We start from the raw sequence: 20,674 nt of genomic DNA on the forward strand, positions 1-20,674 counted from the left end.
CTGCGGGCTCTCAAGCTGGCAGATAGGCTGCCCTACTTATGAGCAAGATGTGGAGTGTGTGAGTGTGTGCACATGTGTGTGAGTGTGTGCACATGTGTGTGCGCGCGTTTATGCTCACACATTCATCTCTCTGAGAGTGCTACATAGAAAACTTGAGGGTCTCATTCTCCAGAAGCTATACTGCCACACTGTGTCTCATGTCCACCTCTCCTTCTCTGTCGCTTTATTTACTGTTCTCTGTTTTATCCTTCTCTTCTCTCAGTTAACATTGTACCTGATTGATTGACAGTATTGAATGTTTTCTGTTCATATTAAGTTGTGGTTGATTGCTGTAGTGCATATTGTTACAGTTAATTTTGCTGGAATGTCTTTCAGTTGTCTCTTATGTCCCTCATGTACTGAGATGCAACATACTAGGTTTGTATGTGCCATGGATGCATTGGGAAACCTGATCTTATCAGAGACTCTTAGCTGTCCCCTGGGAAACTCCTTGGCACATTCTGATTGGACAAATGAACTGAGCACTGCTGCTGTTCAGGTTGATGGCCGGAGAACACTTCTGCACCTCCGTCCAAGCAGCCAGAGGCCAGATGCAATGCAAGCTGGGCTTGTCAATCATGCACACAGCGGGTTGATCTCAGTAATCACATTCCCTGTTCTCCATTCTTTACTCTTTACTTAACGCATGTCGCTCAGGCAGCGCATGGATCAATCGTGGATGGATTTCAATCAAAGTTGTATTTACACTGTGGGGGGTAAATGACTCTGCGATTATCAAATATTTCCGTAATCCTCTGTGCTGTGGTTAAAGTTTCACAGCTCTCATTATCGCCACTCACATGAGCCCATCAGGGTAGGAAACTTGAATAGTTAATAAGGGAACAGACAGCCCAGAAGCCCTCTGATCATCTGAGCAGTGTGCAGCTGGAGCTTATTAGTAGCATAATCTGAATTTCCAAAACCAAACATTTTTCAGATCTTCCTTGTCCTTCTCGTTGGTAACCCTTCATGTCCCAAAACTTAACTTAAAGCAAATACGTTTCAAATGTTAATGTCTAATTTTAGATGGCAATACTCTACAGTGTCAAATACTCTTGATTCCCTCAGAAAGACTCATGTTGCTGTAAGAAAAACCTTTTTGTCGGTACATTAACAGATGATCTTGATTATTATTGTGGCAGCTTTGACTCCCTGTGACTCCATACAAAAGGCTTTCAGTGTTTTCTAGGCATTTAATCTTCTGTAGTCTGCTCTGGTGCATTACTCGTTGTAATTTAGCCACCAAATAAAAGCTGCCTGATTAATTGAATTTGTCTCTAAATCCATGTCAGGTAAGGTCAGATGTCATGTCAGATACAAACATTGTTCTATCTGGTATCTAGTTTAATTAATGTATGACTATATGCTCAAACAAATGGTGGTTAAAGTGGAGGTGGAGGTCAGCACACTTTGCTCCACCTTCTGTCGTCATATACGGTAATCGTTGGTGGATCTGGCTGTCTCTGCTTTTTCAGACATAGTTTTAAGCTCCTCATTATTAAATCCTACACACACACACACACATACACACTCCAAAAGCCTCTTCTAAGGGGCTTTTTGGGGCTTGTGTGCATGTAACAGATGGCACCCTGATTCACACCCAATCTTTACCCAATACAACAGTTTGTGTTTAAACATGCAGTTGATTGCACCGCTTGACTCCCAGTTTCATTCTTTATTTACAGTAAATAACTGCTTAGTTCAAAATTTGATGCATTTATTCAATCTTTATTAGCAGACAGTGGCCTATAAATTCATATCTGTGTAAAAGTGGCTACCTGGTTCATAGTAAAGTAATTTTGGTTTTATACTATATCACACATTTTGTCAGTGTGTGTGTATATATTAGTGTAGATTGGTGATTGTTGACTGCGCCACCGTGGGTGCTAAGAAGATTTTGGAGGCTGTGATCTGACTGCACTCTGAGTAATCCTATTACTCTGACTACTGCTTTGCCAGATAACTGCATCAAATAGAGCCGAGTTCAGCTTCTCCCTATCAGCATGGTGGCCGCGTCGCCGCTTCTGCAGGATTCTCTCTCGCACCATCATCTCACTCTCTCCCTCCGCAGCAGTTTACACAGGAGTCTCCATTTGCACACTTTTTATGTACATTATGGTGTTGATATTTGTTTTTTGTTTGACTTACAGTTTTAGAGAGTTTACTTTCCTCTTTAAGTTCAAATTCCAGTCTGGATGTAAAGCACTTGACATCAACAACTGGGGCCAAAAAGACTTTTACACTAGAATATAGATTATACCCTTGGCTCAAGAAATGATGACTGGCCAGACAGCTGTTTTTACTGAGCCAAAGCAGCACTTTATAAAATATTTTTAATAGATCTTGATCTGCTGGCACCCAAAATTATTACTTATGAAGAAGTTCCTCCCTTCAGCATCAGAATCAATGATGAAGTGGTGAAGTTACAGCACAAAAACCAGATCAGATCAGGTGCGCTCCACTCTTGCTGAACCCTCACTGGTCATTAGCATATTCATGACCAGAGGGCATAGAAACATCTGCGTATCACCGGTATGAAGGTACTATGTTGCTTGTTCATCACTGTTGACATACTTTCAACAGTTAATAATATGAGTGGCTTAATTTGGATAACGTTGTTTTCTCATCTTTCTATTGCACCTTTATTCTTTTAATCGTGAGACACTGGTTGATTTCTGTGTCAGGCTGTGTATGGACTCAAGGTGAGGCTGGAGTTCTGCTTACTTGCATCTTAAGTGAAGTTAGGACATGCCTGCGCTCATCCTTTCATCTTCCCTTTCTTTTTAAACAAGTTAAAGCCTATCCGACTCCTTAAATTCATCACTCAATGTTGCATGATGTGTAGTTTGTGAAAGGTATGAAATAATGTACTTTTGGGACATTAGGACTGTTAATCTCATGCTTCTGCGCATCAATGAGTGTCAGTGTTTGTGTTGTATTTGCCCTGTGTCCTGCTGTGAGTAGCTGCAGTCAGCGCTCTGGGACTGGCTGTCCTGTGTCTGTGCCCGTCAGCGAGTCACTCAGGCGTGGCTCCATTCTCCCTGCAAGGAGACACACACACAGGCACAAGCACACACACAGGCACGCTGCAGGAGCTGCCTGCCTGGGCCTGCATCAGGGCTTAGCCACTTCCTCTGCTTCCTCTGCTTCGTTCGATTCCTTTCCTCTTCACAGGTTGACTCATCCCGCATTGCATTAACTGAGCCTTTTTGTGAGATGTTGCTTTAATGTGAGACCAGAGGATATTATCAAAATCAATCCCTGGACCACATGACCTCTAGTTTGGGGGGCTTTGATTTGATCTCAGCCTCTGTGCAGACATATTAACACGGACCAGGACTGATCAATTCTGTCTGTCAGCCTCTGTAAACACTATTGTAGCCTAAGTAATGAATGTCATTCATCTGGAGATGTCACAGCTGTTGCTCCCAGATGGAACGGGTGTTGTGTCAGCTCCCGCCCTGGTAGTTTTCAAGCAGGTGGGGTGAAGGAGTATGTTGTCCCAGGCCCTGGACTGGGGGAAGTTCAAAGTTTTAAGGTGATCCTTAAGTTTGAAGGTATTGACATGTTTTCTTAATCAGACAGCAGAGGAATGGGGGGAAATGGGACTCTTCTGGTAAAACAGCTTGGTTATTATCAGAGTCAGAGTCACAAGAGCATGACAGCAAGCGATGGTTGTCAGCTAGTGTTAGTTTGTCTCTCTCTCTCTCTCTCTCTCTCTCTCTCTCTCTCTCTCTCTCTCTCTCTCTCTCTCTCTCTCTCTCTCTCTCTCTCTCTCTCTCTCTCTCTCTCTCTCTTTATCTCTCTCTCATGGCTCATGTGTTTGTCCTCCATGTTCCTCACTTGCTGGGAGTCATAGATGGTAGCCTGCATTATTGGCGTTGTCGCATTGTTCAATGTTATTATTATTTTTGATGAAGAGGCCTGGACATATCATGTAGCTGTCGTAACTTGTTTACAGTACAGCTCATGATTTTGTTTTTGTCAATTTAAAAATCATCCAAAATCCCAATCATAGTATCTTTCAGTCGCTATTTTGGAATGTTACATTCAAGAACTCTTTCTTATTTAGGATCTCTCGGTAAGGTGTGCAGGGAACCCTTCTATTTTAAAACTGACTTATTCCTTTGAAACTTCTAGTCAAAGTTTTAGTGTACATGTAAAAGTATGGAAACACTCACAACAGCCACTATTGTTATTTTATAATAAAAGCCTGTATTATTCTCTGAGTGTGCCGTGTATCCTAGTGTTGCCTGCTTGTTGCCGTCACACAGGAAGCCCCCCGGCTCAGCAGCTCTGTAATCTCACCGTTTCTCTTTTAGCGCTGTCTCACCCACACTGCTCCTCACTGGGGGGCTGCCAAGCCTGAAGCCCAGGAGACCAGTCTGCTCTATCTGCAGCGAGGCTGAACTCACATAGGCACACACACACACACACACACTATCTCTTTATTTTTCCTTTCTGTCTGTCTCTCTCACACACATCAACCAGCTAATGCCGACGGTCTGTTTCTGTTCTGGGCCAAGGTCGTCGTCCGTGGTAACTGACGAGGTAATTGCTCCCCAAAACCCACTCATGCTGACTAATGATGAGACATGCCAGCTCACTCCAGAGGTTTGGACCTCTGTGGCATCATGGGAGTCGCTCATTACTCCCTTTTGGCAGCTAGGACTGAGAAGCCTGTCTGAAAATACCACTCACGGCGAGACAGTCGGTTAACAGCCCTTATTTAAGCTCCAATTCACTGTTAAAGTAATGGGACATAGTATGATGCAGCTGATTTCCTGCTCACAATAAGCACACACAAAGAAATTTCCTAATTTTGTCTCAGATTCGTTCCCGCCACTGTGATTTCCAAGAAATCCGTTTTTTGAAGTTGAATGCTGGCCTGTTTGGGCAGCTGCTGTGTTTCTTAGCTTGGCTCTCAACAGCCTTTTCTTTGTGTGCTGGACTGAAAAAAAGTTAAATTCCTTGAAACTCTCCTATCCTGAGAATTGTAATGAAGTGGTTGCTAGGTTGCGATCTATAGGGCCCATTGTGGTATCCTGTATGGATTCAATGGTACAACAGGGGGAGCATCGGCGACCCTGAATGCACCCTGCATTCCTTTGCCTTTCAACATCCTCAAAGGGGATAATGTGGCTCACCAGAATTTGTTGATTGAATCTCACTTATTTGTCTCCTCTGAAAATATACATGAAAAGCAGGGGAAACAAATTAATCTGTTCCCAAGTTTTCCCCCAAAAAATGTTGCTGAAGCCAATCACGCTCACTAAAGAACATGAACAGTCTAATAAGACTCACTGGCCTTTCGTGGATGGAGCCTGATGACCTTTTGGAGACTAGAGCTTTACTTATGCACAGTACAATATTATGTTCTTACTTTGTCCCTCTTAACTCTCTCGGAAAGAGGACGGCCATCATCAGACCACAGTCCTCCTGGTTTCCTATGGGACGTCCTCCTGCACCAAGAGTTGCGCTTCTTTGTGCTTAATGATACGCTGTAGACACAGTTGGATTCAGAGCTGGATGTCTGGGGATGATGGCGACTGGTTCCCATGGAGATAAATACATAAACGTACCATGGTTCATATTCATAACTTTCTCTACATGTTGAAGAAGAGAAAGCTGAACTAATAGATACATTTTGGTATTGAACAGTGATGAGCTGTTTCATTCACAGCCCCCGGATCAAACATTCGCACTCAGAGTCGAGCATGCTTTCCTCATTTCCGGAACATAACAAAATCTCATCACTATTCTGTCTGACAGTTTCATAACAGATCGCAGCAATGGCGTGAAGCACTGGCTGAGACTTGTTACTGCACTCGGGAAGACTAAAAATGCCGCCACATCCAGTCTGGGTGAGGTTAGAATGATAACACACCCTCAGTCTCGTTGTCTTCAGATGCAGTGACACAGCAGTGCCTCTGAGACACACTTAGTATTGGTGGTCTACTCTTCTTTCGGTCTATATACCTGATTTTATGAAATTGAAAATACACGCTGCATAGCTGATTTCTGATATCGGAGAATATTTGATTTAATGTCACATGAGCACAAAATCAGATTTGGGTCACATGCTGCATACATGACTTCCTATCCTTTAAGAAGACAGCTGCTCATTTCTGTCTTTCTTAAGTTTCAGATCCACTAACAGAGTCTCCAATGTCTTTTTACGCCTCACGGAAGTGTTCAAAAGATGAAATGTTGCGGCTTCATGTGTCACAAGCTTTTAATTGTTTGTTACTTTGCTGCGAGCGTTGAGGAGGAAAAAAGCGTAATGATTCAAGTGCATTAAAGCTTGAACATGTCAAAAAACTTTGCACTTAGGCAAAGAAAATATAAAACTTTAATACTCGGATGAAGTTGCAAAATCCTTTTTCGCCCCACCAGAATGCAGACGTAAACTGTGAATTATAAAAGACCCAGCGTCAAGTGTGTGATGTATAATTGACGGTGCACGCGTGTGACTTTGCAGATATGCAAGTATGTTGTTTTACCTTTTCATTCTTTAGATGTTTGGTTGTGAATTCTATCCTCTCACAGCTCCGAAATTGTACCAAATTTTGTGTTCATGATCATACTCATTACGTGACATTTTCCCCTAATGTCTCCTTTCACCTCAACATACACACAAGCGTCCAATGATCTATTGTCCCCTTGCCCTCCCTGCACCTGTTTCTGTTCTCAATTGAATCAGCCCTCTCAGTACTCAGATCTGTATAATTAAAGGCTGAAATTTAAATCACCACAGATCTGAGACGGAAAGAGACTGTGGCATTTGAAAAAGACACACGGAAACAATGTGACAGTTTAAATGTTGCATTGTATGAACCAAAACAACTTCATTAAATCCAAAAAATGCATTGCAGAGGTGCATTTACTGCACATCTGGACATGATACTGCAGATACAGGCCTACACTCACATCACAAGACAAATCGCACCAAGAATCAAGCCTCTAAGTTCTGGAGTTCTACATAATACTCACTAATTGTAACATCACAGCACCACATTGTTGGATTAAAAGGTCACAGTTGGCAGGAGGTCTCGGAAGAGCATCGGATCTCTTACTTCGCCGCCTCCCCTCCCTGCTCTTGAGTCAAATATAACCCCGCCATGCGCCCTGTGATAGTTGCCAGCATCATCACGGGGCATTGATAACAACAGTGGAGCTCGGCTTTGTGCTCTAAAGCAGTGGTCTCCAACCACTGAGAGCTACTTTGCCAAAATTAGCCAAAATTGTCCGGGAGCTACTAATGTTTTACATTGTTAGTAACATTTATCCACATGACTGATTCTCCACCCAAACCAGCTGAATAAGAGTTTTTTGTGTGAACATTTACAAAACATTACATTTACATTTACTTGTTTTTTTCTGTATACATTTTCAGTGTCACACTAATAAATTCACATCATATTCAACTCATAAAAAACAAAACAATGTAATTATTTTCTTTATATTATAAGTTACTTATTTTACTATTTTACCAATACTAAACCTTTCATATTTCACATTTGTCTGTCCATATATCACTGTCACAATTTCTCTTCACATTCCCTGTAATTCAGGGAATTCCCTGTAGTTCCCATATCATCTGTACTTCACATGCATTCAGTCTGTTCTGATGTTAGGGAGATGACAGAGAGTGTGTTACTATTTTCTCAAGGAATTAAAATAGTTTTGGAATGTTCTTGCAGTGAAGCACGTCCTCTGTTGTACAGTTTTGGAATGTTTTCCTGTTTGGAAGAACACACACTGGATTGAGAGCCTGGGTGGAGCAACTTTTTTCTTCCAACTGAACTGTTGGATGCACAGTTCTCATGTCTGTGAAGGTTTTTTGTGGACCCTGCTCGACGTGACGGCTTGATTCTGCATTCTGCCTTAATGTTGTCACAGTTGTTAAAATGCATCCAAATGCTGCTTTTTTCCAGCTCGTCTCTGCTTCTCCCTGTCCTGCTCTGTACCTGTAGTAGACCGTCATCACACCCCTGCTTGATGTTTAATTGTTGTGAATTGGTTGAACGGCACAACATCAGTTCAAACATTCAGTCTTCCCTGTGTTCATGGCACAGAGAAGACCATCCTACCATTCTGTCTTGTATTAAGCAGCAGAAAAAATTAAAACGGCTCTCCGACCGGAGCCGGCTCCCATCGTTCACCTAAAAGAGTCGTCATGTGTTGGACTGACAGCTGATTGGTTTATAATCATTTTGTGACAATAGTGGGCGGAATGTGAATTTGATTTGAAAGAAATTTAAAGCTTTACCAAGTAACGTTGTGTTGTCAAATGTACGGATTCTTTGAACCTTTCGCAAGCTACTCAGAACCGGGTCGCGAGCTGCTGGTCGCGAGCTGCTGGTCGCGAGCGAGCGACGTGTTGGCGACCCCTGCTCTAAAGTGATGCTAATTTGAGTCAACGTGCCAGATTCGCTAACTTCCTGAGCAGGGCGCCGGGTCTGCTTATGAGGTGGAAATGTGTTGAGTCACTTAGTGCAAACACTGCTGTCATGTGGCCTTCAGCAAACAGAGGAGAGAAAGAAATCCATACCCAGGGCCTTTCACTTTAATTGAGACACAACTTTACTGCAAGGATCTGTGAGGTTAGTGTTTGTGTTTGTTATAAAGTAGAATAACAATAATTCCAGAATCTCTGTGAAATGGAGAGAGTTAGGACGCTCTAGGATGCTCTCCTTCATTTGATTCGCTTTCCCCAGACGGCTCTCCTCTCCTCAGCCTGGAACTCAATTTCACCAAAAGACGAATGTGGATCTATCTCCTCTAATCCTCCCGATGGATTTGCCTGCCGAATGTGACTCATGATGTGCTTCTTCTCTTTTGCCTTCCAGTATGAGTTCAAGGCCAAAAACATCAAGAAGAAGAAGGTCAGCATCGTGGTGTCTGTGGACGGGGTCAAGGTGATGATGAGGAAAAAACAGAAGGCAAGTTTCTTTGTTATTGTGAAATGTCTTCAAGTTAGTAATTGCACAAATTCAGGTTTAAAGCTCCCAAAGTACAATAGACAAGAAAGCTTTTGCACTAATTTCTTCTCAGCTTGACTTTGTTAACGCCCATCCGTTAACTGATTGAAAAGTCATGGATCTATGGAGGAGTAGAGGTGACACCGTGCAATAAAAGTAATGTGTGTGGCTTAAAGCGCTTTGATGGTGCGTTTAAGGTGCGTTGTGCAAATAAGAAATGGAAGTGACTCCCATCAGGCCTGGCGTCAAAGTCAACCCTGGTGTGTTCAGGAGTCTGTGGGGGTTTGGATGCCAAATCAGGAGCAACCGCAAACAACACAACCATTAGAATATGGTTGTGTGTCATTCCTAGTTCAAAATGCACCAAAATGTTCCATAGTATCCATAATATCACACAAATGATTTTTATTTTCATTTCTCCTCTTCGTTATTGATCAGACGGTTCAGACATGTTATCCACTGTATTTGTGTTTTCAAATGGAACGGAACACTTGTGACCTGATCAATATTTCTCTGCAACCATACAAATGTGGCAGATTTCCACTTTACCGTTCCTGTTTTGTATGTTCAACCATGGCTATTGTAGTTTGGGCAATTAAAGCTAAATCATCGTGCTCTTTCTCATGAACAGAGAAAAGAATGGACCTGGGATGAGAGCAAAATGATGATTATGCACGACCCCATATACAGGTAAGTCCCTGAAACTGTGCTTATCTAACGTGGTAAAGTTTAGTAATCACTGCTTTCCTCTCAGACACAGAGTTAAAAAACAATCTGGAACTAATGAAATCTGTTCTTACACAGTATTTGTGCGTTACTGTGAGTGTACGGTGGGTAAAACATAACGTATGAGTAGATTTCAGCCTCTGTGGATGAAGCTGTTGCTTGTTCCATGCTGTGCAGTTTAATGCGCGGCTGCACTCCTTAGTGATGCTCTTAAGCCTCTGCATGTACTTAAACCATACAGGCTAATGTGCTCAGATGGAGATGATGCATGCACTCACATTCATAAGAGTTTCATATGAATTATCCATAGCTTGTGCATGTCATTTTCAGAACATACACTGTGCATTTTGTCCCACTCTCACACCAAATTCGGCCAACGTGATAATTAAAGTGGACTGCATTCTTACAGAGGGTGTGTGTGTGTGTGTGTGTGTGTGTGTGTGTGTGTGTGTGTGTGTGTGTGTGTGTGTGTGTGTGTGTGTGTGTGTGTGTGTTTGTTTTAACTGAGCGTGTAGCTAACCAGGACTTAATTTGTGTGTTTGTTTCAGCTCTGATCTTAATATGAGAAAGGGCCAGAACATGAGACCTGACATAAGAGAACCAGAACTGATTAACTGATAAATGCATTTGTTGATCAGTGGCTTTATGACTTCAATATTAGATCAAATGAAAACAATAATATGACTGAGTTTTCGAGTTTTATGGAACTTTCTACACAAGGTTAAGTTTTCATGAATGTTTTCCAGAATTTTCTACGTGTCCCACGACTCCCAGGACCTAAAGATCTTCAGCTATATTGCCAGGGACGGCACCAGTAACTCCTTCAGATGTAATGTCTTCAAATCCAAGAAGAAGGTACAAGTAAAGTATATGTATTTATGTAGAAATAGAGTTTTATTAGTTACGAGCAGTCTTGACTTTTCCTCCTCTAAACTCTATTCCCTGTAACACCATTCTGCTCTAATTTGACCCACTGAGCTGGACTGGCTTTGTGCCTCAAATGTCCAAGAATCCTCAGGTGATTTCACTAAAGAACATGTCCAAAACCAGATAGGAGGACCCGGTGAGAGGGAATAGCTGCTATGATGTCCACTGGATTAAAAACCTGCCTGCGCTCAGCACTTCATGGCTCATAGGTGAACGCTCCAGCTCCACCCACTAACTTCTGTCTGTCTCGTCTCTCCCTCCCTCTCTCCCCGCCAGACTCAGGCCATGCGTATTGTGCGCACGGTGGGTCAGGCCTTTGAGGTTTGCCATAAACTCAGCCTGCAGTACGCAGAGCAGGAGGCGGACGGACAGGTGGAGGGAGAGAGCGACAAATCCACAGACGAGGCCGGCAGTCACGGTGAGGCCTGATGAAGAGTGCTCTGCGTTTGACCTAAAGAGCCTGAGTGTGTTTGCTCAGCAGCGTGAAAACACCTGCTGCTGCTTAAAGCTGTCAGTCACAAAGTAAACCTGCCAGGAAAATGCTGTGCTAACCCTGTAATTATTATTATTAAGATATTTGTTAGATTGTTTTAGATTAGATTGAGCCTGCAGATGCTCATTCTCTGTTTTTACTTTACTGTAACACCTTCTATTAGCAGATAAAATAAGACAATTTAGCCAAAATTGTGTTATTAGACAAACCACCAAAATCATGACTCAGGCTGCAAGAGCAGTAGTTAGACATTAATATCAAGACATATTAATACCTAAGTTCCAATCAAAGTCATTACAAATCCAAGCAATATGGAGCTTTGTGGTATTGTTTTTATTATTTTATATTATTGAAATGTATTATTCCTGTGAATTTGTTTTGTGATTTTTGCCGTTTTAGAAGCAGAAATGCTCTAAAGTGAGTCTTAAAATGATTTATTCAGAAAATATCATGCAGGCATTCTTTTTAAAGGTTTTTAGGTTTGTAGTTTTGGACAGTATTCTGTTCTTGTTCATCTTGGTCACACCCTGTCCGTCTGCTTTTGTCTTCTTCCAGGCCAGTGACCTCACCTTCTCTGTAATTGGTGTAATTATAAGCCTTTGTGCCCGAAACGGTCAAAGCTTACTTGCTCATACATTTTTTAAAGCTTTGTTCTGCAGCATAAACAGATTTTTTTGTTGAAGCGTTGAGTCAAGCATAACTTCAGGATATCACGCAACATTTTGCACTGCAGAAACAAGGAACCCCCTGGTTGATTTAGCAATGATGTGAGGTTTCATTTCACCTGTCTGTTAAGTTAGAAGCTTTTGGGGAGGAAGGAAAGACTCAAAATACAATAAAACCCATGAGTCCGAAATTGGGTTGTAGTATGATCAAGTACTTTGTCATTACAGTTAGTAGCCAAACCAAGTAATTCCAAAAGTTCTACAAAGCTCAACTTCTAACTTTATTTTGCCTAAAATCAAATCTACAACCTGATTTTAATTGTGATCTTTTTCTAATGATTTCAGCTGGTCGCCAGCTGACAGGAGCAGAGCGAGGAGACGAGGAGGAGGGTGGCAAACATGGAGGAAGGCGCGGAGAAAAGTCTTCACCAGCCGCCTCGGTGTGTAATAAAGCAGTCAGTGACGTTCTTGAAAGTCTGGCCGAGCTGAATGTGGTCAAACCTGGACAGACCATCATGGTAAGAGAGGACAGACATACACTCACTCACACACTCTCACACACACACAGACATTTTCTTCGTTTTAAATATTTTTATATTTACATTCAAAGGCCTGAAAAAGGCTGATGTACTGCCCCCTGTGGGTGAAAACTCTCCAGCATGTTGTCTTCAGGACACATTTCAGTGACCTCACCTCTAGAAGGACACGTTTCAAAACTGCTGAAGTCATCAACAATCCACTTGGGTGTCTCACTTACAAGGACCCTAAAATGACGCGTCCCCACTTATTTATAACATTTGGGGCGAAAAACAGGTTTTTCTTTTTTGTGTTAAAACCAAACAACCGATTCTCATAAGTAATAAGCCTATATTTTCAAGAGTAAAAGCTTCTACATCCTGACAGAAAGTGGAGACAATGAGCAAAAAGAGGAAGAGGAGACATCTTCAGGCAGCTGGTCACCCTTTGCTTGGTGTTCCATTTGTTTTAGGGTGTTTTTCTGCCTACGACGTCTTCGAAGGGCGCAAACAACGATGTCACACCAGGTGTTTCTCAATTCACAGTAGACAATACCTGTTATGACATCGCTTACTGTAATGTACACATTTTTTGGTAATTTCCTGTTATCCACCTCTTTCCCACTAGGTTTTTTTGAGCAGTAGTCTGTCTTGTCCTGGACACTGGACAGCTCAGACATCATCAGGGCACATTCATATCACATCTTCTCTCCATTGCAGTGAGGATGAGCAGCAGTAGAGTTCACATCAGAATGATTATTACTCTTTTTGCTCCAGATTGTCTCTTTCTTCGGCCACAGGACATTGGTCCTTGGTCTCTGCTCTTATTCATCGCTATGGCTGCAGCAGTGCTTTGACACCATTACCCGGGCAAAGTGCTGCCAAACGCCTCATCGAGCCTCAGGAAATACAGCGTGTAGTGCTTTGTCATCCACTGCAGCACCTGACCTGATCACCTGGCCAGAGTTTATATGAGCGCTCACAGCTTTGGGCCGTTATCACGTGTGTGGTGCCACATATGCCCCTAAGTGAGAACACAAGTGTGACTCTTACGTTTGACTCCAGATAAACTATAAAAAGAAATGCTGTTGCCAGGTAGTTCAGATGATACAATGCATTGCATTTATGAGAAAATCTAAAAAGTTCAAAGTGTAAGAGAATTTCTCTGAATGCAAAGACGAGTGTCTAGTCCTCCAACTGAATCTACATTATTACATTTCAGAACCTTACTGTTGCTTTTCGTCTGTTTTGTGCCATAATTGCCATGGAATGATTTTGATCAGACTGGTGTCTCCCTCTAGAGGTTTGATGTAGGAGTCACAATATACAATACAGTTATTCACTTGTACGTGCTTTATATGAGCTTATGTGTGCCTTGGACTTTACACACACACACACATACACAGAGACAGGCAGACACACACACATGCCAAACCCATCCCTCCCAGGCCATGATGATACCCCCAGACGCAATTACTCGGCCCCTGCTGTGGGAGAGAGGCAGCTGAAGAGGAAAATCTACTGAGTGAACCCTGTATTTCTACAGAAAACATTTGAGCTTGTAGAGATCCAGTGAGAAAAACTGAAATCCACAGAGAACATGGAGAGAAAACGAAAAGGAGATTGAAGAAGAGTGAAGGAGCTGAGTTAAGTGCCTCAAAGAAGCTCTGGGAGCGTTTGAATCGCCCTTGATGCTGCCTGTGTAGTAATGAGTTTAGAGACTGGGAGTGAGGTGAGGAGTATTTTGGAGGTCTCACACCACATCTGTGAGTCAGGGAACATGACATAGTGAAATTGCCAAACTCTCATGAGGCGATTTGAAGGTCTAGCAGTTTGTGACCTGATCTGATGAATTATCCAGGAAATAGAGAGAGAGTCATTGCAACTTTGTTTGTCTGTGTGTGTTCAGGACTTCGATCGGCGCTCCACCTTCACCGTGACGTCCCAGGGTGTTTCTCCCAGCAGCACTCGCTCCAGATCTCTCACACCGCTGGCATCGCAGCACTACATGCAGCTCCTCCAGCAGCAACTCCAGCAGCAGCAGCAGCACACACAGGTGGCCGTTGCACAGGTAAGACCGATGCAGGCAACGCAGCAACGCAAGGAGTGGTCTTGAAAATGTCATCAGGACCTTCAGCTCCAGCACACTGTGTCAATCATGGAGCCGTTACTTCCAGGGAATTGGCCTCATTTGGCATCACCTTGTAGTGTTTCTTACTAATGAGTCCCCTAGGGGGCAGCATTGACACAGTAATAGAGGAAGACTGTACAGAATTATGCACAGACATTTGTACCAATATAAGTCAGCGTGGTAAGAAGCAGCTGAACACAAATGTAGATTTATGTTTGATTTCCAGCTGAGCTCATTCTGCTGATCCATCACAGCAATACATCTTAATGGGATGCCCATTGTATGTTTCACTTTAATCGTTAGTATTGGAATACCAATTGGATTTTGTTTCCATAGTATCATAGATCACAAGGGGGTAATGTAGCTAGAAGTGGGGGGTGATGTGTCAGAAAGGAATTCTAAAATAGAGAGACTAAAATAGCTGCTACATCTTTACAAGTTTCTTTCACTCTGTTATTCTTTCTTACTTACAAATGATACTGTTTGTACCTTCTGCATATAGATTAATGCAGTGTTTTTCAACCTCTTTTGAGCCAAGGCGCATTTTGTACATTAAGAAAATCCTGAGTCACACCACCAACCAAAAGTGTTTTGGGGGGTGATGCGCGCGCTTTGAAATTTGCACTGTGATCTGCCTCGCCGGCTGGGCGGGCCGGATCGGCTCATGGGCCAAAGGTAAATCATATTTTTTGGGACTAATTAAGTGAATTTCCCACGGCACACCTGACGATCTCTCACGGCAAACTAGTGTGCCGCAGCACAGTGGTTGAAAAACACTGGATTAATGAAACACACACATGCCAAGTGTGCCACAAGTGTCTCCAGTGTGTTGTGATCACCTCACTGTCGCTCTGCTTCAGGTGCAGCTGCTGAAGGATCAGATGGGCGCAGAGACCGCGGCTCGCATGGAGGCTCAGGCCCGTGTGCACCAGCTGCTGCTGCAGAACAGGGACCTACTGCAGCATCTGGCCCTGCTGGTGCAGCAGCTCAAACAGCTGGAGGCTCGGTCCCCAAAACAACAGGAGCCTCATGCAAAGAGACACAGTAAGGGACCGGATAGGTGGAAGATTAGCTTTTAGATTCCCTGAAATAAATCAAGTTGGATGAAACTTATTTTAGTGTCTTATCACTCCTGTAGTTCAAGCCAGTATGAGCTTGCTGTCTATGCCAAATTAGATTTTTGTAATAGTTCACATACTGTATATTAGTGGCACTATTGTCAGATTGGGCTTGCGCGGATTGTTGGTTTGGCCACACTAGTTTGTGTCGTTCATATTCAGTAAATTTACACACATGTTTATAATGAATGCAAGGAACGATTGTGCACACGCTGCAACTTTGTGAGCTGTATTGGTTTTACTCTTCTCCCAGGCCCATGTCTTAATCCGTGCAATCGTCCTTTTTAGGAATTTAGGAAATGACACCTTAGCAATCACTCCAATATTGCAGCAGCTGCAGCTACTTAACACTGACTACTTGCATCCTCAAGTGCATCACAATGTACTAAGAGGCAACAAAAAACTGCAAGGAAGGAGAGATAACTTAATACATTAAGTCAAACAAGGACATAGAATACTTAAGTGAAGCAGTAGGACTTCAAACACACTGTGTGTGTGTTTGTGCATGTGTGCGTGTGTGCGTGTGTGTGTGTGTGTGTGTGTGTCTGTGTGTCTGTGTCTGTGTGTGTTTGTGTGAAGTGTGTGTGTGTGAAGTGTGAGTTTTATCATCTGACAGAGGAGTAATCCTGCAGAAATGTCTCCAGGGAAAATTCTGCTTGTATTGGAAAACTGCTTTGATGTCGCCGTCAAAAGATACATTTCATTCAAGGGGCGTCGGGACTTTTACATAATCCTGCACAATCAGCGTCATTAAGAGAAACATGCGTGAATATGAGCTGAGTGCTAAGGATGAGAGAGAAAAAGCTCTCGATCCTGCAGGTGATGAGCCAGTTTTGCTGTTTTACACACGGCAGTGAGATCGCTGGAGTGTTTGTATCACAGAGAGAAGTGAGGCACTTAAATCAAGGACAAGGATTGATACAAACATTTCTTCATCTTAACTGAACTGAAACTGAAAAGACATATTTTTCTGATGATTATAAAGTGAAAGTTGCAGACACTCCATCCAGCATTCAAAGATACAATCATCAGTCTTGCAAAAATAAATTGAACAACCATACAACCTTAGAAGAGGTTTCAAAGCTGACACACTGCTTTCATGCTTGTGTTAATCATCTTATCCCCCCTGCTAGATGAGGCTAATCACACTAATCTTAGACATGGTGGGTTTAATTGATGCGACTGGCGGTGTGCCAGCTCCGTAATGACAGTCAGCACGTTTAGTGATTTAGTCCTGCTCTCCTCAGTTTTTGCCTTTACCCATGATTTTTGCTTCATCTGTCTTTCGTCTTTTCCAGATGGGCAAGAGTCCATTTCTACGCCAGCAAAGTCCCTGTCTCTCAATCTGAAGAATTGCTACAGTCAGATACTGGATCAGCCCGCCACCTCCACGCCGGCGTGGCCCCTCCAGACCGCGGTCTTGTCCCAGTCCCCCACGCAGGTGGATTGTGCCGAGTCCTATCTCAACCTGTTCAACCTGGAGAACGGCGCCAAGCCAAGCCAGCTAGAGCCCTTCATCAGAGCCAACGCGGCGGCGGAAAAGGCCTGCAACGAGATCGTCCCGTTTACATCGAGGAACTCCACCATCATGGATGAAAAGTAAGAGGAGTGTGTGTGTGATGATACAGATGAAGAATAATGTTTAAAACGTGATGTCGTCCTCGTCGCTTTTGTTAAATGAAACCTCGCTACACAGTGACAAACGGAGCCGATGGCTATTGACGTTATTAGTGGAGAACGGCTCAACTCAGCAGAAACAGCCTCAAGGTAATGTGAGTGTGACTGTAATCGGGGGGAATTCAGAGCGGCCTTAAACACAGAGAGAGGAATGTGGATTTTGGAAACAAAGGAGGGATCAGGTTGGAGGGTGAGAGAGGCAGAGCGGGAATGACAAAGGCCAGAGAGAGAGAGAGAGAGAGAGAGAGAGAGAGAGAGAGAGAGAGAGAGAGAGGGCGAGAGCAGGAGCAGGAACACTGGAGCTGTAGCCAGCAAGTTTGTAATTCCACTCTAATGAAATAATTCATTTTGTGAAGCTTTTAGATATGTTGCAAGAGTAAAGTAGAGAAATATGGAATAATTCCTTTTTTGCTCTTATAGGGTGATATAGCATTGAGCCCTCGCAGGTACTGCATTCTGATTGTTGCAACAGTTGAGGTCCACGTCCCCCAACTGCTGAACACATTTGACTTCAGCCGGCCTAAAGAGCCTAAAGATGTGTAAAGAGTGTGTGGGGTTGATATTTTGTGTTTCTCGTCTTATGCGTTCGATAAATGTGTGTTTGCTCAGGCAGGCAGGTACACAGTTACACACAAGCAGCCTCACCTTGACCACCTATGGATCTATATAATTCGGTTTTAATGAGGTTTTTATCCCCTTGTAACTTCATATAAACATTTAATATGTAAGATCAGGTCTTACAGTGAATACAATCTGTCTCTCTCTCTCTCTCTCACTTTCTCTCTCTCTCTCTCTCTCTCTCTCTCTCTCTCACTCTCTCTCTCGCTCTCTCTCTCTCTCTCTCTCTCTCTCTCTCTCTCGCTCTCTCTCTCTCTCTCTCTCTCTCTCTCTGTCTATCTATCTCTGGGAATGCCGTATTAAAGCCGATTTTCCAGGCAAAGATGGGGGGGGGGAATTAGAAGTCGCAATCTTTGTGTGTGTGTGTGTGTGTGTGCATGTGCGCATGTGTGTGTGTGTCCGCTGTCACGCTCACATCTAGTGGTTTCCTGCATCCCAGGCTCCAAACCAATCCCAGCGCTCATCCCTCCCCACAAACTGAAACTCTACCCGGCTACATGTGCCAGAATACGTTTTTTTTGGTCATGAAAAGGAGGGGGGGAGTAAAGCTCCCAAAACTCTACAGAAAAGAAGCATCTTGTTAGTGTGCATTCCATTCATCTTCATCCTGCACATCCTCTCCCTCTGCTGCTCTTCCTCCCATAGTTCTTCTGCCCCCCAATGCTTTTCCTATTTTCTCCCTGTGAGAGGCATAAAAATGATAAAACCTTAGAGATGTTCCAGCATTGCCTTTATGTTCCTTTCAACATCTTTTTATTGGCTTTTGTTTACCTTCTCTCCTGAGTGACATTGTATTTATGAAAATATTAATCATTGAAGTCTGCTGCTGGACTCGGCCGCCGCCAAGCGTGTAAAAATTATGAAAAGTCAACTTTACTACTGCACAGAGAAATTTGGAAACACACACAGGTGAACATTTGTCTTATTAACGTATTTGTCTTCTAAGCGTATTAACCTCTACGTGTGTCTGTATGGAAAGTTTGGTTTTTGAAAGGTTAGACCGCTCAAGTGATTGTGGGAATAAGATAGTTGAAATGATAAAAAAAGGGAAATGGAAAGTCAGTGGAGATGTACGACACACACACACATACACACACTGGGCAAATTTAATTACTTCCATTTGCTCTTCTTTTTCTTTCTTCCCCCCAGCGAATCAATGTTTCGAGCCTGAGTGGCTTTGTTTTACGTTCTGTGTGAACTAGCCCCTCCCCTCAGCCTCACCCGTCCCCCACCGTTGGTCGCACAGTAACAGACCGATGTAATCCATTCACTTCACATTATTAGTGCTGTTCAGCTTTAAATCAGCCTGGGTTCTGTGATTGTATCATGATAAAAGCTTGAAAATAATCATGACACAAAACAGTACAAGGCAAATACAGCATGTTGTGTTGAACTAAATGCAGAGTTGTAATCATTAGTGTGTGTTTGTGTGTGTGTGTGTGTGTGTGTGTGTGTGTGAGATACTCACATTTCCTGACCTGTGTATTCCGTCCTTATATCCCCTCTCCTCTATCTATTTAGTTTTTCCTCTCATCATGAACGTTATCCCTAACCGGCTCGTAATTTAATTGAGCGGATGTGATGGGAGTGTAATGGTGGCCGCTTGTGTGTCAGCTGAGATGAGGCCGTGTTCTCAGACACTGAGCAGTTGGCGTGCCTGCCTGTCACTGGCTGTCACTCGCAGAATCTTTCCCCTGTCAGGAAGGTTTGCGCTGCACAATGGACTAGTTTAAAGCTCGATGTGTGTGGTTTTTTGACAATTAGCAGTTTTTGTCTTGACGATATTCGCTTTTGTCCACCTACATGCTCAAACATCCCACACAGACACGCGCGCACACACAAATGGGTGCTGTTTGGAAAATTTCTTAACAAAAGCAAGATGCTCTTGTCACCGGCGGTGTCTGTGGTGTGTGGGCGTCGGATGAAGAGACTTGATTGCAGGATCTCTTTGGAGCTGATCGCTGTTATTCCTGACAGGGAAGAAACAAAACAACCGATTCTGCAAGTGAAATAAAGGCAAAGTGGGATGATTACTGGCCTCAGTCGTCTACGGTTTTAGTTATGGGTTCAGACTTTCTTTGATATACTGTAGCCTAATACTGATGTGTGTACGCTTGGTGAGCTGCTGGTCCTTTCTCTTTTAGGGACTGTCAATGAAGATTTCTTGTTGTTGTTTAATGTTAAAAAAATTGTGCATTTTATGCGAAAAAAACACATTTTTTGTCTTGATTCTTCAACTAGACAGGAAGAAATTACAGTATTAAAAGTAATTTTTTATTTATCCTCATACTGACCAAACCCAGGATGATGATGATGATGATTGATGATAATGATGATAGTCAGGGAGAAAATGGCAAGAAGACAAAGGTGAGAGGTGATGGAAGAACTGAAAGTTTATAGGGTGACTTAGCGAAGGAAAGGACGCAGGTGCAGCTGTGAGACTGGAGGCATATAGTGTGTGTGTGTGAGCCCTTCCAAATATGCTCCAAAATGAAAGATTCACAGAGATCCATTAGTTTTCCACTGCTTATCCAGGTCCAGGTAGTTGAATGTGGCAGGCTACATAAAGTATGAAAGTATGTATTTCCAAGGATAGACAGGATAATAATTCTTTGTCTGCCGCTTGCTGTGTCCTCCTCCCAGTGGGACATGCCTTGAATACCTCCCTCGGGGTGCATGCAGGAGACACTCTGATCGGATGCCTGTACTGCTGGCTGCTTTATAAGAGAGGGAGTAGCAGTGCACCGGGCTCTCCTGACGCCCTGTCACTAAGGGTGACAC

General features: G+C 43.1%; 1 protein-coding gene across 1 annotated transcript in view; it reads left to right on the top strand.

Moving 5' to 3' along the window:
• Positions 1 to 20,674, top strand: part of LOC143007402 (carboxyl-terminal PDZ ligand of neuronal nitric oxide synthase protein) — a 37,729-nt gene that overhangs the window by 9,604 nt on the left and 7,451 nt on the right. Inside the window, exons 3-10 of the mRNA XM_076158744.1 lie at positions 8,892 to 8,984; positions 9,655 to 9,713; positions 10,496 to 10,604; positions 10,953 to 11,094; positions 12,180 to 12,352; positions 14,259 to 14,420; positions 15,341 to 15,524; positions 16,897 to 17,197. Coding sequence (XP_076014859.1) covers positions 8,892 to 8,984; positions 9,655 to 9,713; positions 10,496 to 10,604; positions 10,953 to 11,094; positions 12,180 to 12,352; positions 14,259 to 14,420; positions 15,341 to 15,524; positions 16,897 to 17,197 — 1,223 coding nt within the window. The remainder of the gene's footprint in view (positions 1 to 8,891; positions 8,985 to 9,654; positions 9,714 to 10,495; positions 10,605 to 10,952; positions 11,095 to 12,179; positions 12,353 to 14,258; positions 14,421 to 15,340; positions 15,525 to 16,896; positions 17,198 to 20,674) is intronic.

Source organism: Genypterus blacodes, unplaced genomic scaffold (genome assembly GCF_046128005.1).
Source record: "Genypterus blacodes isolate CSIRO-AG114 ecotype Tasmania unplaced genomic scaffold, CSIRO-AGI_Gbla_v1 ptg000085l_1, whole genome shotgun sequence".
Classification (NCBI taxonomy): domain Eukaryota; kingdom Metazoa; phylum Chordata; class Actinopteri; order Ophidiiformes; family Ophidiidae; genus Genypterus; species Genypterus blacodes.